The following is a 14,388-nucleotide window of genomic DNA, read 5'->3' as shown; positions in this document are numbered from 1 at the left end:
ATTTTCCACAGTTTGTTGTGATCTACAAAGTCAAAGACTTTGGCATCATCAATAAAGTAAATACTTTTCTGGAACTCTCTTGCTCTTTCTATGATCCAATGGATGTTGGCAATTTAATCTCTGGTTCCTCTGCCTTTTCTAAATCCATCTTGAACATTGGGAAGTTCATAGTTCATGTATTTTTCAAGCCTTGCTTGGGGAATTTTTAGCATTACTTTGCTAGCACGTGAGATGAATCCAATTGTGCGGTAGTTTGAGCATTCTTTGGCATTGCCTTTCTTTGAGATTGGAATGAAAACTTACCTTTTCCAGTCCCGTGGACACTGCTGAGTTTTCCAAATTTGCCAGCATATTGAGTGCATCACTTCAACAGCATCATCTTTTAGGATCTGAAATAGCTCAACTGCAATTCCATCATCTCCACTAGTTTTGTTCATAGTGATGCTTCCTAATGCCCACTTGACTTCGTGTTCCAGGATGTCTGGCTCTAGGTGAGTGATCACACCATTGCGGTTATCTGGGTGATGAGGATCTCTTTTGTACAGTTCTTCTGTGTATTCTTGCCAGCTCTTCTTAATATCTTCTGCTTCTGTTAGGTCCATAAATTTTCTGTCCTTTATTGTGCCCATCTTTGCATGAAATGTTCCCTTGGTGTCTCAAATTTTCTTGAAGAGATCTCTAGTCTTTCCCATTCTATTGTTTTCCTCTATTTCTTGCACTGATCACTGAGGAAGGCTTTCTTATCTCTCCTTGCTCTTCTTTGGAACTCTGCATTCAAATGTGTATAGCTGTCCTTTTCTCATTTGCCTTTAGCTTCTCTTCTTTTCTCAGCTATATGTAAGGTCTCCTCACACAACCACTTTGTCTTTTTACATTTCTTTTTCTTGGGGATGGTTTTGATCACTGCCTTCTCAACAATGTCACAAACCTCTGTTCATAGTTCTTCAGGCAATCTATCAGATCTAATCCCTTGAATCTATTTGTCACTTCCACTGTATAATCATAAGAAATTTTATTTAGATCATACCTGAATGGTCTAATGTTTTTCTCTACTTTCTTCAATATAAGTCTGAATTTGGCAATAAGGAGTTCATGATCTGAGCCACAGTCATTTCCCAGTCTTGTTTTTACTGACTGTATAGAGCTTCCCCATCTTTAGTTGCTGAAATCAGTCTGATTTCAGTATTGACCATCTGGTGATGTCCATGTGTAGAGTCTTCTCTTGTGTTGTTGAAAAAGGGTGTTTGCTATGACCAGTGTATTCTCTTGGCAAAACTCTGTTAGCCTTTTCCCTGCCTCATTTTGTACTCCAAGGCCAAACTTCCCTGTTACTCCAACATGTCTTGACTTCTTACTTTTACATTCCAGTCCCCTATGATGAAAAGGACATCTGTTTGGGGTGTTAGTTCTAGAAGATCTTGTAGGTCTTCATAGAACTATTCAACTTCAGCTTCTTCAGCATTACTGGTAGGGCATAGACTTGGATACTCTGATATTGACTGGTTTGCCTTAGAAATGTACGAAGATCATTTTGTCATTTTTGAGACTGCACCCAAGTACTGTATTTTGGACTCTTTCATTGACTATGAAGGCTAATCCTTTTCTTCTAAGGGATTCTTGCCCACAGTAGTAGATATAATGATCATCTGAATTAAATTTACCCATTCCAGTCCATTTTAGTTCACTGATTCCTAAAATGTCAATGTTCGCTCTGGCTCTCTCCTGTTTGACCACTTCTAATTTACCTTGATTCACAGTCCTAACATTCCAGGTTCCTATGCAATATTGCTCTTACATATATTATCTTTACATATATATATATATATATATATAATATATGTATATTATATATATATATTACATATATATATTTCTTATACATGTCTTTACTTGTATATATTGTACATATTATATATATTATATTATACATTATATATATACACACACACACACACACATATATATACATACACACACAAGAGCTTTAAATTTATAAGCACACATAGGCTAAAAAGGGAAGGATGGAAAACAACATTCCATATAGATGTTAACCAGAGAACAGAAGCAGCCATATTTACTTTAGACAAAATGGATGTTATACCAAAACTATCAAAAAAGGCCAAGAATGACATTATATAATGCCCAAATTTTAACACACCAAGGTGGTATTATATGCATTTATATACCCAACATCAGAGCATCCAAATATATAATGAAAAAGATGTAAGTAAAGGAAAAAAATGGCAATTCAATAATAGCAGGAAATTTCAGTACCCAAATTTGAATAATGAAGAGAATATTCAGAATGAGATAAACAAGGAAACAGAGGACTTGAAAAACACTACAGTCCAAATTGACTTAAGTGGTCTCTACCAACATGGTACTCAACAGAACCAAAATATACATTCTTCCCAAATGCACATGGAACATCCTATAGGAGGGATCACATTAAGTTAGTAGGTAAGTCTTAATAAAGTTAAGAAAATTGATTTCATACAAAGTACATTTACAGACTACAGAAAAATAATCTAGACGTTAATAGCAGAAGAAAAACTTGAAAATTCACAAGTATGTGGAAATTGAACAGCACACTCTCAAACAACTCTTCAAAGAAGAAATCAAAAAGAAAGAAAATATCTTGAGACAAACAAAAATGTAAACACAACATACCAAAACTTATGGGCTGCAGCAAAAGTGGTAGTAACAGGGAAGTTTATACTGATAAACACCAACATTTAAAGTAAAAAGATTTTAGATAATCAACCTAACTTTGTGCCTTGTGAAACTAGAGAAAGAAGAACAAAGTAAGCCCTACATTATAAAATGGTAGTGAGGGGGTGGTTGGCGAAGTTACAGCAAAGAAATGGAAGGTAGAAAAATAATAGAAATATCAATGAAACTAAGACGTTAAAAAAAAACATACACAAACTTTTAGTTGGACTAATAAAAAATGGAACACTTAAATAAACAAAACTTTAAAAGTGGCGTTAATACAACCAATGCCACAGAAATGAAATGGATGAAAAGATACTGTTAGGGATGATTATATGCCAACAAATTGGATAATATAGAAGAAATGCATAAATTCCTAAAACATACAACCTGTTGACACTGAATCATGAAATATAGAAAATCTGAACACAGTTGTAACTAGTAGGGAGATTGAATCAGTAATCAAAAACCTCACAAAAAGGAAAATTCCAGGACAAGAGAGTTTCACTGACAAATTCTACCAAACATTTAAAAAGGAATAAACATCTATCTTTCTCAAACCCTTCCAAAAAGTTGAAGAGAACACTTCCAAACTCATTTTTTGATAAATATTTTCTTGATAAAAAATCAGAGAAAGACCCTATGAGAAAAGAAAACTATAGGACACTATCCCTGATAAACATACATGCAAAAATCCTCAACAACATGCTAGCAAACCAAAATAAACTTTATGTTAAAAAGAATTTACACCATGACCAACTAGGATTACCTGGTGTGGAAGGGTGTTTCAACTTTTGAAAATCCATCAACATGATATACATATTAATGCAATAAAGTGTAAAAATCACATGATTATCTCAATAGATGTAGGAAAAGAATTTGACAAAATTCAATACTCTTTCATAAAATAAAAACTCAACAGTTAGGAATAGAAAGAAATTACCTCAACATAAGGCAATATAAGAGAAAATCTATTAGAATTAAGAGAATTTCATAAAGTTTGGTAAAGTGGAAGATTATAAAATAAACATGCAAATATTAATTGTTTTTCTATATAGTAATGATGAACAAACTGAATATGAAATTAAGGGGGAAAATTTCACATAGAGTAAAATCATATACAATAAAATACTTAAGAATAAATGTAACCAAGGAGATGAAAGACTTACAAGTTAAAAACTACAAAAGCTGATAGAAAAAGACACAACTAAAGGAAAAAGACATCCCATGTCTATGGACTGAAGATACAATATTATTAAAATAACAATACTGCCTAAAATAATGTCAATATTCATTAAAATCCCAATGAGAATTTCAAAGACTATTATTTACAGAAATAGAAAAAGCATTTTTAAGTACATATGGAGCCACAGTAAATCCCAAAATAGCTAAAAAATCTGGATAATGAAGAACAAAGCCAGTAGCCTCATTTTTCTAGATTTCAAAATACATTACAAAGCTATAGTAATCAAAACATTAAGGTACTGGCATAAAACCAGATATACAAATCAGTGTAATAGAATTAAAAGAACTGAAATAAATCCACATATATGCAGTAAAATGATCTTCAACAGGGTATCAAGAATACAAAATGGGGAAAGAAAGGGTACAGTTTCTTTAAGAAAGAGTGCTTAATAACTTGATAACCACATGTAAAAGAATGAACTTGGACACTTTTTTATTTTTATTATTTTTTTAAAATGTTTTCCCATTTATTTTTATTAGTTGGAGGCTAATTACTTTACAATATTGTAGTGGATTTTGCAATACATTGACATGAATCAGCCATGGATTTACATGTATTCCCCATCCCAATCCCCCCTCCCACCTCCCTCTCCACCCAATCCCTCTGGGTCTTCCCAGTGCACCAGCTCTGAGCACTTGTCTCATGCATCCAACCTGGGCTGGTGATCTGTTTCACCATAGATAATATACATGTTTCGATGCTGTTCTCTCGAAACATCTGACCCTTGCCTTCTCCCAAAAAGTCCAAAAGTCTATTCTATACATCTATGTCTCTTTTTCTGTTTTGCATATAGGGTTATCATTACCATCTTTCTAAATTCCATATATATGTGTTAGTAAACTGTATTGGTCATTACCTGTCTGGCTTACTTCACTCTGTATAATGGGCTCCAGTTTAATCCATCTGATTAGAACTGATTCAAATGAATTCTTTTTAATAGCTGAGTAATATTCCATGGTGTATATGTACCACAGCTTCCTTATCCATTCATCTGCTGATGGGCATCTAGGTTGCTTCCATGTCCTGGCTATTATAAACAGTGCTGCGATGAACATTGGGGTACACGTGTCTCTTTCAGATCTGGTTTCCTTGCTGTGTATGCCCAGGAGTGGGATTGCTGGGTCATATGGCAGTTCTATTTCCAGTTTTCTAAGAAATCTCCACACTGTTCTCCATAGCGGCTGTACTAGTTTGCATTCCCACCAACAGTGTAAGAGGGTTCCCTTTTCCCTGCACCCTCTCCAGCATTTATTGCTTGTAGACTTTTGGATAGGAGCTATCCTGACTGACGTGACATTGTGGTTTTGATTTGCATTTCTCTGATAATGAGTGATGTTGAGCATCTTTTCATGTGTTTGTTAGCCATCTGTATGTCTTCCTTGGAGAAATGCCTGTTTAGTTCTTTGGCCCATTTTTTGATTGGGTCATTTATTTTTCTGGAATTGAGCTGCAGGAGTTGCTTGTATATTTTTGAGATTAATCCTTTGTCTGTTGCTTCCTTTGCTATTATTGTCTCCCAATTTGAGGGCTGTCTTTTCACCTTACTTATAGTTTCCTTTGTTGTGCAAAAGCTTTTAAGTTTCATTAGGTTCCATTTGTTTATTTTTGCTTTTATTTCCAATAATCTGGGAGGTGGGTCATACAGGATCCTGCTGTGATTTATGTCAGAGAGTGCTTTGCCTATGTTCTCCTCTAGGAGTTTTATAGTCTCTGGTCTTACATTTAGATCTTTAATCCATCTTGAGTTTATTTGTGTGTATGGTGTTAGAAAGTGTTCTAGTTTCATTCTTTTACAAGTGGTTGACCACTTTTCCCAGCACCACTTGTTAAAGAGGTTGTCTTTTTTCCATTATATATTCTTGCTTCCTTTGTTGAAGATAAGGTGTCCATAGGTTCGTGGATTTGTCTCTGGGCTTTTATTCTGTTCCATTGATCTATATTTCTGTCTTTGTGCCAGTACCATTCTGTCTTGATGACTGTGGCTTTGTAGTAGAGCCTGAAGTCAGGCAGGTTGATTCCTCCACTTCCATTCTTCTTTCTCGCGATTGCTTTGGCTATTTGAGGTTTTTTGTATTTCCATACAGATTGTGAAATTCTTTGTTCTAGTTCTGTGAAATATACAGTTGGTAGCTTGATAGGGATTGCATTGAATCTATAGATTGCTTTGGGTGGTATAGTCATTTTGACAATACTGAGTCTTCCAATCCATGAACATGGTATGTTCCTCCATCTGTTTGTGTCCTCTTTGATTTCTTTCACCAGTGTTTTATAGTTTTCTATATATAGGCCTTTTGTTTCTTTAGGTAGATATACTCCTAAGTATTTTATTTATTTATTTATTTTGTGTTGCAATGGAGAATGGTATTGTTTCTTTAATATCTCTTTCTGTTTTCTCATTGTTAGTGTATAGGAATGCAAGGGATTTCTGTGTGTTAATATTATATCCTGCAACTTTACTCTATTCGTTGATTAGCTCTAGCAATTTTCTGGTAGAGTCTTTAGGGTTTTCTATGTAGAGGATCATGTCATCTGCAAACAGCGAGAGTTTCACTTCTTCTTTTCCTATCTGGATTCCTTTTACTTCTTTTTCTGCTCTGATTGCTGTGGCCAAAACTTCCAAAACTATGTTGAATAGTAGTCATGAGAGTGGGCACCCTTGTCTCATTCCTGATTTCAGGGGGAATGCGTTCAATTTTTCACCATTGAGGATAATGTTTGCTGTGAGTTTGTCATATATAGCTTTTATTATGTTGAGGTGTGTTCCTTCTATTCCTGCTTTCTGGAGAGTTTTAATCATACATGGATGTTGAATTTTGTCAAAGGCTTTTTCTGCATCTATTGAGATAATCATATGGTTTTTATCTTTCAATTTGTTAATGTGGTGTATTACATTGATTGATTTGTGGATATTAAAGAATCCTTGCATTCCTGGGATAAAGCACACTTGGTCATGATGTATGATTTTTTTAATATGTTGTTGGATTCTGTTTGCTAGAATTTTGTTAAGGATTTTTGGATCTATGTTCATCAGTGATATTGGCCTGTAGTTTTCTTTTTTTTGTGGCATCTTTGTCTGGTTTTGGAATTAGAGTGATGGTGGCCTCATAGAGTGAGTTAGGAAGTTTACCTTCTACAATTTTCTGGAAGAGTTTGAGTAAGATAGGTGTTAGCTCTTCTCTAAATTTTTGGTAGAATTCAGCTGTGAAGCTATCTGGTTGGACATTTATAAAATTGGAGAATAATTTTCACAATACTGTGCTTGTAGTATACATATATCCCCCTCCATCTTTAATCTTCCTCCCCCTCCGACATCCCATTCCTTTAGGTCATCACAGCACACCAGGCTGAATTCCCTGTGTTACATAGCACCTTCGCACTAGCTGTCTATTTTACACATGGTAATATGTATGTCAATACAACCTTCTCAATTTTTCCCACTCTCTCCTTCCCCTGTTATGTGCACAAGTCCATTCTCTACATCTGCATCTCTATTCCTGCTCATCAAATAGGTTTCTCAGTACTATTTTGCTAGATTCCATATATATCCATTAATATATGGATATATATTATCCACAATATTTGTTTTTTCTGGTTTACTTTGTATAACAGATTCTAGGTTCATCCACATCACTAAAATTGACTCAATTTTGTTATTTTTTATGGCTGAGTAATTTTCCATTATATATATGGACCACATCTTTATCCATTCATCTGTTAATGGACATCTAGCTTGCCTCTATGTCCTGGTTATTGTAAATAGTGCTACAATGAACATTGTGGTACATGTGTCTTTTTAAATTATGGTCTTCTCAGGTTATATGCCCAGAGTGAGATTGGTGGGTCATATGGTATTTATATTCCTAATATTTTTAAAGTAATAGTTGTACTGTTCTCTGTAGTGGCTGTATCAGTTTGTATTCCCACCAACTGTACAAGAGGGTTCCTTTTTCTACACATTTCCTCCATCATTTATTAGTAGACTTTTCGGTGATGGCCATTCTGACCAGTGTGAGATGATATCTCATTCTTGTTTTGATTTGCATTTCTCTAATAATGAGTGAGGTTGAACATTTTCTGTGTGTTTATTGGCTATCTCTGTCTTCTTTGGAGAAATGTCTGTTTAGATCGTTTGTCCATTTGATTGGGTTGTTTGTTTTTCTGATGTTGAGCTGCGTGATCTGCTTGTATAATTTGGAGACTTTGTCAACTTCTGCATTTTGTGAGTTGCTTCATTTGCAATTATATTCTCCCATTTTGAGAGAATACATAGTTAATCTTACTTATAGATAAAAATAAAGCTTTTTTTTAAGTTTTATCAAGTCCCATTTGTTTATTTTTGTTATTTCCCTTCCTCTAGGAGATGTGACAGAGAGGATCTTGCTGTGATTTATGTCATAGTGTTCTGCCTATGATTTCCTCTAAGAGTTTTAAGTGTCTGTTCTTACATACAGGTCTTTAATGCATTTTGAGTTTACTTTTGTGTTTGGTCTTAAGAAGTGTTCTAATTTTATTCTTTAAATGCATCTGTCCAATTTTCCCAGTGCTTATTGAAGAGACTGTCTTCTTTTCATTATATATTCTTACCTCCTTTGTCAATGATAATTTGCCCATAGGTGTATGGGTTTATCTCTTGACTTTCTATATTGTCCCATTGATGTGCATTTCTATTTTCGTGCTGGTACCATACTGTCTTGATTATTATAGTTTTGAAGTATAGTATGAAATCAGGACAGTTGATTCCTCCAGCTCTATTCTTCTTTCTCAAGATGGTTTTGGTTATTAGGAGCCATTTGTGTTTCCTAACAAACTATAAAAAATATTTTCTAGTTATTTGAAAAAGGCCACTGGCAATTAGATAGGAATTGCATTTAATCTGTAGTTTCTTTTGGGCAGTGTAGTCATTTTCACAACATTGATTCTTCCAATCCAAGAACATGGTATATCTCTTCATCTCTTTGTATCATCTTTGATTTCTTTCATCAGTGTCTTACAGTTTTCTGCATACTGGTCTTTTTTCTCTTTAGGTAGGTTTATTCCTAGGTATTTTATTCTTTTTTGTTGCAATGGTGGATGGGATTGTTTGCTTAATTGATCTGATTTTTGGCTATTAGTGTATAGGAATGCAAGGGATTTCTGTGTATTAATTCTGTATCCTTTTTTTTTTCGTATCCTGTGATTTTACTAAATTCAATGATTAGCTCTAGTAAATTTTAGTAATTTTCTGGTGGTGTCATTAGGATTTTCTATGTATAGTATCATGTAATCTGCAAACAGTGGCACTCTTACTTCTTTTCCAACCTAGATTCTTTTTATTTCTTTTTCTTTCTGGTTACCATATATAGGATTCCCAAAACGATGTTGAATAATAGTGGCTAGAGTGGGCACCTTCATCTTGTTCCTGATCTTAGATTAAATGTTTTCAGTTTTTTACCACTGAAAATAAAATTTGCTGTGGGCTTGTCATATATGGCCTTTGATATGTTAAAGGGGATTTCCTTGGTTACTCAGATGTTAAAGAATTGGCCTGCAATGCAGGAGATCTGGGTTCAACCTCTGGGTTAGGAAGATTCCCCGGAGAAGAGAATGGCTACCCACTCCAGTACTCTTGCCTGGAGAATTCCATGAACAGAGGAGCCTGGGGATACAAAGAGTTGGACACAGCTGAATGACTAACACTTTCATAACCATTATGTTAATTCATTCATAAACACTTTAAAACTTTGCTTTCATGATGGGTCTTTTCATTCTTTTGTTTTTATAAATATACATATATATATATATACATATATATATTTATATATATACTTGTATATGTATATATATACATATACAAGTATATATATAAATACACATATATATACATAAATTATATATATATATATGTATATAGTTATTTATTTCACTGCACTGAGTCTTTGTTGCTGGGGCCTGGGTTTCTCCAACTGTGGTGAGTGGGGCTACTCTCTAGTTGTGTTGTACACCTTTCTTATTGTGGTAGCTTCTCTCGTTGTGAAGCATGGCCTCTATGGGACATGGGCTTCAGTAATTATGGCATGTGTGCTCAGTAGTTGTGGAACATGGGCTCTAGAGCATGTGGGCTTCAGTAGTTGTGTTGCATGGGTTTAGTTGCCCCAGAGCATGTGGAATATTCCCAGACCAGGGATTGAACCCATGTCCTCTGCATTCCAGGTGGATTCTTAACCACAGGACCACCAGGGAAGTCCAGAATTTGGACACTTATCTTACACCATAGACAAAAAATTAACACCAAATGGATTACAGACTTAAACGTAAGACCTGTTACTATAAATCTCTGAGATGAAAACATAAGAGAAAGCTTCACAACACTGGTCTTGATGACAATTTGTTGAATATAACACCAAAAGCACAGGAAACAAGAATAAAAATAGATAAGTGGGACTTCAATCAAAAAGTTTCGGTAGGGCAGAAAAATAATAAAAGAAAAGAAAAGCCAATGTACTGGATGGGAAAAACAAATTTGGTAACCATATACCTGATAAGAAATTACTCTCCAAAATGTATAAGCAACTCTGAAAATTCAATTGGAGAAAAAAAAATTTTGAATGCACATTTTTCAAAAGAAAGCATACAAATGACCAACAAGTATATAAAAAGACACTCAATATCACTAAGCAACAGAGAAATGCAAATCATAAGCACAGTGAAATATCACTTCACACCTGTTAGGTTAGCCATTTTCAAAATAAATAAACAGAAATCATTGGTAAGAATGTGGAGATATAGAAATCTTTGTGCACTTCTGGTAGCAATGTAAAATCGTTCAGGTGCTATGTAAAATAAATATAAATTTCTCAAAAAAAAAAATAGAATTACTATATGATACAGCAATTTGGTTTCTGGGTATTTATCCAAAATTATTGAAATCAATATCTTGAAGAGATATTTTGACCCCCATGTTCACTGTGGCATCATTCACAACAGCCAAGTTGTGGAAGCAACTTAAACAACCACAAACAAGCCAAGACAAAGAAGCTACTTAAAAGTCCATCAGCAGAGGAATGGTTAAAGATGTACATATATACAATAGAATATTACTCAGCCATTAAAAAGAATAAAATAATGCTATTTGAAGCATAGGTGGGCCTGAGGATTGTCATATTAAGTGAAGTAAGCCAAAGAAAGACAAATATCATATGATATTGCTAGCAGAAATAGACCCAAAGATATAGAAAACAAACTTAAGTTTACCAAAGGGGGAAAGAGTAGAGGAGGGATAAATTGGGAGTTTGAGATAAACACATTCTCATGGCTATGCATTAAATAGATAATCAGCAAAGACCTACTGTATTCCACAAAGAACTATATTCAGTGTCTTGCAATAGCCTATAATGGAAAAATAAAAGCTGGAAAAAAACCTGAAACCAAGTCACTTTGCTGTATTCAGAATCACCTTAAACTAACACAACATTGTAAGTCAGCTATATTTCAATAAAAAAATAAAATGGATGTGAAAGTTGTGGTACATATACACAATGGAATATTACTCAGTTATTAAACAAAAAGAATGCATTTGAGTCAGTTCTCATGAGGTGGATGAAACTGGAGCCTATTATACACAGTAAAGTAAGTCAGAAAGAGAAACACCAATACAGTATATTAATGCATATACATGGAATTTAGAAAGATCATAATGATGATATTATATGCAAGGCAGCAAAAGAGACACAAATGCAAAGAACAGACTTTTGGACTATGTGGGAGAAGGGGAAGGTGGATGACTTGAAAAAATAACATTTAAACATGTATATTACCATATGTAAAATAGATGACCAATGCAAGTTCAATTCATGAAGCAGGGCACTCAGAGCTGGTGCTCTGGGACAACCCAGAGGAATGGAGTTGGGAGGGTGGTTGGAGCTGGGGTTCAGGATGGACAGACACATGTACACCTGTGGGTAATCCATGTCAATATATGACAAAACCACCATAATATTGTAAAAGAAATTATCCTCCAATTAAAATAAATTAATTTTAGGCAGCTCTTGCCGGAGCCTAGCCGAACCGAGCGCCCGCCGCTGCCAGCCGCCCACTGCGTGCGCCTCCGCGTCACGGCTGGCCTCAACTCCCTGGAGGCGGTGAAACGCAAGATCCAGGCCCTGCAGCAGCAAGCGGATGAGGCGGAGGACCGCGCGCAGGGCCTGCAGCGCGAGCTGGACGGCGAGCGCGAGCGGCGCGAGAAAGCCGAAGGTGATGTGGCAGCTCTCAATTGACGCATCCAGCTCGTTGAGGAGGAGTTGGACAGGGCTCAGGAACGACTGGCCACAGCCCTGCAGAAACTGGAGGAGGTGGAAAAGGCTGCAGATGAGAGTGAGAGAGGGATGAAGGTGATAGAGAACCGCGCCATGAAAGATGAGGAGAAGATGGAGATTCACGAGATGCAGCTTAAAGAGGCCACGCACATCGCCGAGGAGGCCGACCGCAAATACAAGGAGGTAGCTCGTAAGTTGGTCATCCTGGAGGGTGAGCTAGAGCTGGCAGAGGAGCGTGCCGAGGTGTCCGAATTAAAATGTGGTGACCTGGAAGCAGAACTCAAGAATGTCACTAACAATCTGAAGTCACTAGAGGCTGCATCTGAAAAGTATTCTGAAAAGGAGGACAAATATGAAGAAGAAATTAAGCTTCTGTCTGACAAACTCAAAGAGGCCGAGACCCGTGCTGAATTTGCAGAGAGAACAGTTGCGAAACTGGAAAAGACAATTGATGACCTGGAAGAAAAACTTGCCCAGGCCAAAGAAGAGAACGTGGGCTTACATCAGACACTGGATCAGACACTAAACGAACTAAACTGTATATAACCAAAACAGAAGATTCTTGTTCCAACAGAAACTCCAGAGCGCCGTGTCTTTCTCTTCTCTTGTAAGAAGTTTCTTTTGTTATTGCCTCTTCGCTTTGCTGGAAATGTCAAGCAAATTATGAATACATGACCAAATATTTTGTATCAGAGAAGTTTTGAGCACCAGTTAATCTGTTCCTTCCTTTTTTCCAAAATGACACCAGTTTTTTCAGCTCTATTTTTAATCCTTAAATTGCATATATTCCTAAGGTAGGCAGGGTATTTCATATTGAGCATACATACTCTCTTTTAAGACTGAGGGCATTTGGTTCCTGGGAGAATAGACAACCCCACACTTTCAAAACACAGATTCTGATGTCTAGTCATGGGTCAGTTTAAAACGTTGGAGAATGTCCACCATTGGTCACGTGGTAGGAGGCCAGGGATCGTCACATTAAAATGGGTGGGGATTTTCCATCCAGACCAAAGTGGGGGTGAGGTTACTGTGGGAAGTCATAAACCACAGAGAGGTTAACCTGATCATCCCGGCTCTTTTCCGCACTCCACCGTGCAGAACAGAACAAACATCCTCTGAGCAGTCAGCGTGAGAGTGCTCAGAAAAGAGTCATAATAATTACCCAAATGTTTTTTGGATAGATCCTTGATATGCTCTTCTATATGTTTCTTTTTCCTCTAAGTTCTCTGAGGAGCTGATGTCTTATTCCAATAATGATCCATGCTTATCTGCTCTGATATGAGGCCATCCACTCAGGAGGAATGAATGTTGGAGAATTCAGTCCTATTCAGAGAAGCAGTCTTTTTCAAAACTATCAGTAATTGAGCAAGACTGTTTTTCTGTGAACAAATATTAGGCAGAATGGCCCTCTCAGACAGCAAAGTAAAAACTAAAAAATTGGCATAACTTCATCTCTATACTCAAGAGAATGGCAAATTGGAAATTTACTTATCTAGATTTTTAATTCCTTCTTCAGGACCAAGTTAATAAAAGACCGAAAAACTCCTGATTAAACTGGATATGGAGTATTTTGTACACAGGGCATTTTGTTCTGTTTCTGCTTTCTCAGTTAACATCTCAGAGCTGAAACATTCCACATTCCCCAGCAGTGTGGGGGCCAACTCAAGTTTACAATTCTGGCTAAAAGAATCACCCTGCTTCTAGCTTATCTGAATCCTCTGCCCCTCACTCCTATTTATTAAGCGCCACACTACCCAGGAGATACACTAACAAATTGTGCAATTGAATAAAACCCACACTTTCCATTTAGATTCTTGCAACTGTATCATATGTAATAGTATCACTTTTTCTACATTTTGGTCAAATAAATTTTTACATAAACTCCAAAAAAAAAATTAAATTAATTTTAAAAAATCCATGAACAAGTGAAATGATAAAGAAAATGTGGCATATAACTACAGCAGAATATTATTCAGTCTTAAAAAATGAGGAAATACTGTCCTATGTGAAAACATGGATGAAACCTGAGGGAATTTTGCTAAGTGAAATAAGCTAGTTACAGAAGGGCAAAAACTGTATTATTCCCCTTACATGAGACATCTAAATAGTCAAACTCATAGAAGCAGAGATAAGGGTGGT

General features: G+C 35.9%; 1 protein-coding gene and 1 pseudogene across 1 annotated transcript; both read left to right on the top strand.

The window, feature by feature from the left end:
• The window catches only part of LOC133052713 (leucine-rich repeat and IQ domain-containing protein 3-like), a 109,561-nt pseudogene extending 97,351 nt beyond the window's left edge, over nt 1-12,210 (top strand).
• LOC133051620 (tropomyosin alpha-4 chain-like) lies at nt 12,178-13,803 on the top strand. Its single transcript, XM_061136179.1, has one exon. It carries the CDS (start codon nt 12,319-12,321, stop codon nt 12,793-12,795), a length of 477 nt encoding a protein of 158 aa, XP_060992162.1. The 5' UTR covers nt 12,178-12,318; the 3' UTR covers nt 12,796-13,803.
• The last annotated feature ends 585 nt before the right edge of the window (nt 13,804-14,388 follow it).

The sequence above is a fragment of the Dama dama genome, chromosome X, assembly GCF_033118175.1.
Source record: "Dama dama isolate Ldn47 chromosome X, ASM3311817v1, whole genome shotgun sequence".
NCBI lineage: Eukaryota > Metazoa > Chordata > Mammalia > Artiodactyla > Cervidae > Dama > Dama dama.
This window is presented reverse-complemented; position numbering and strand designations above follow the sequence as displayed.

Bases quoted from the DNA above. Each gene is read 5' to 3' on its own strand.
- LOC133051620 (XM_061136179.1), top strand. From the start codon at position 12,319: ATGAAGGTGATAGAGAACCGCGCCATGAAAGATGAGGAGAAGATGGAG.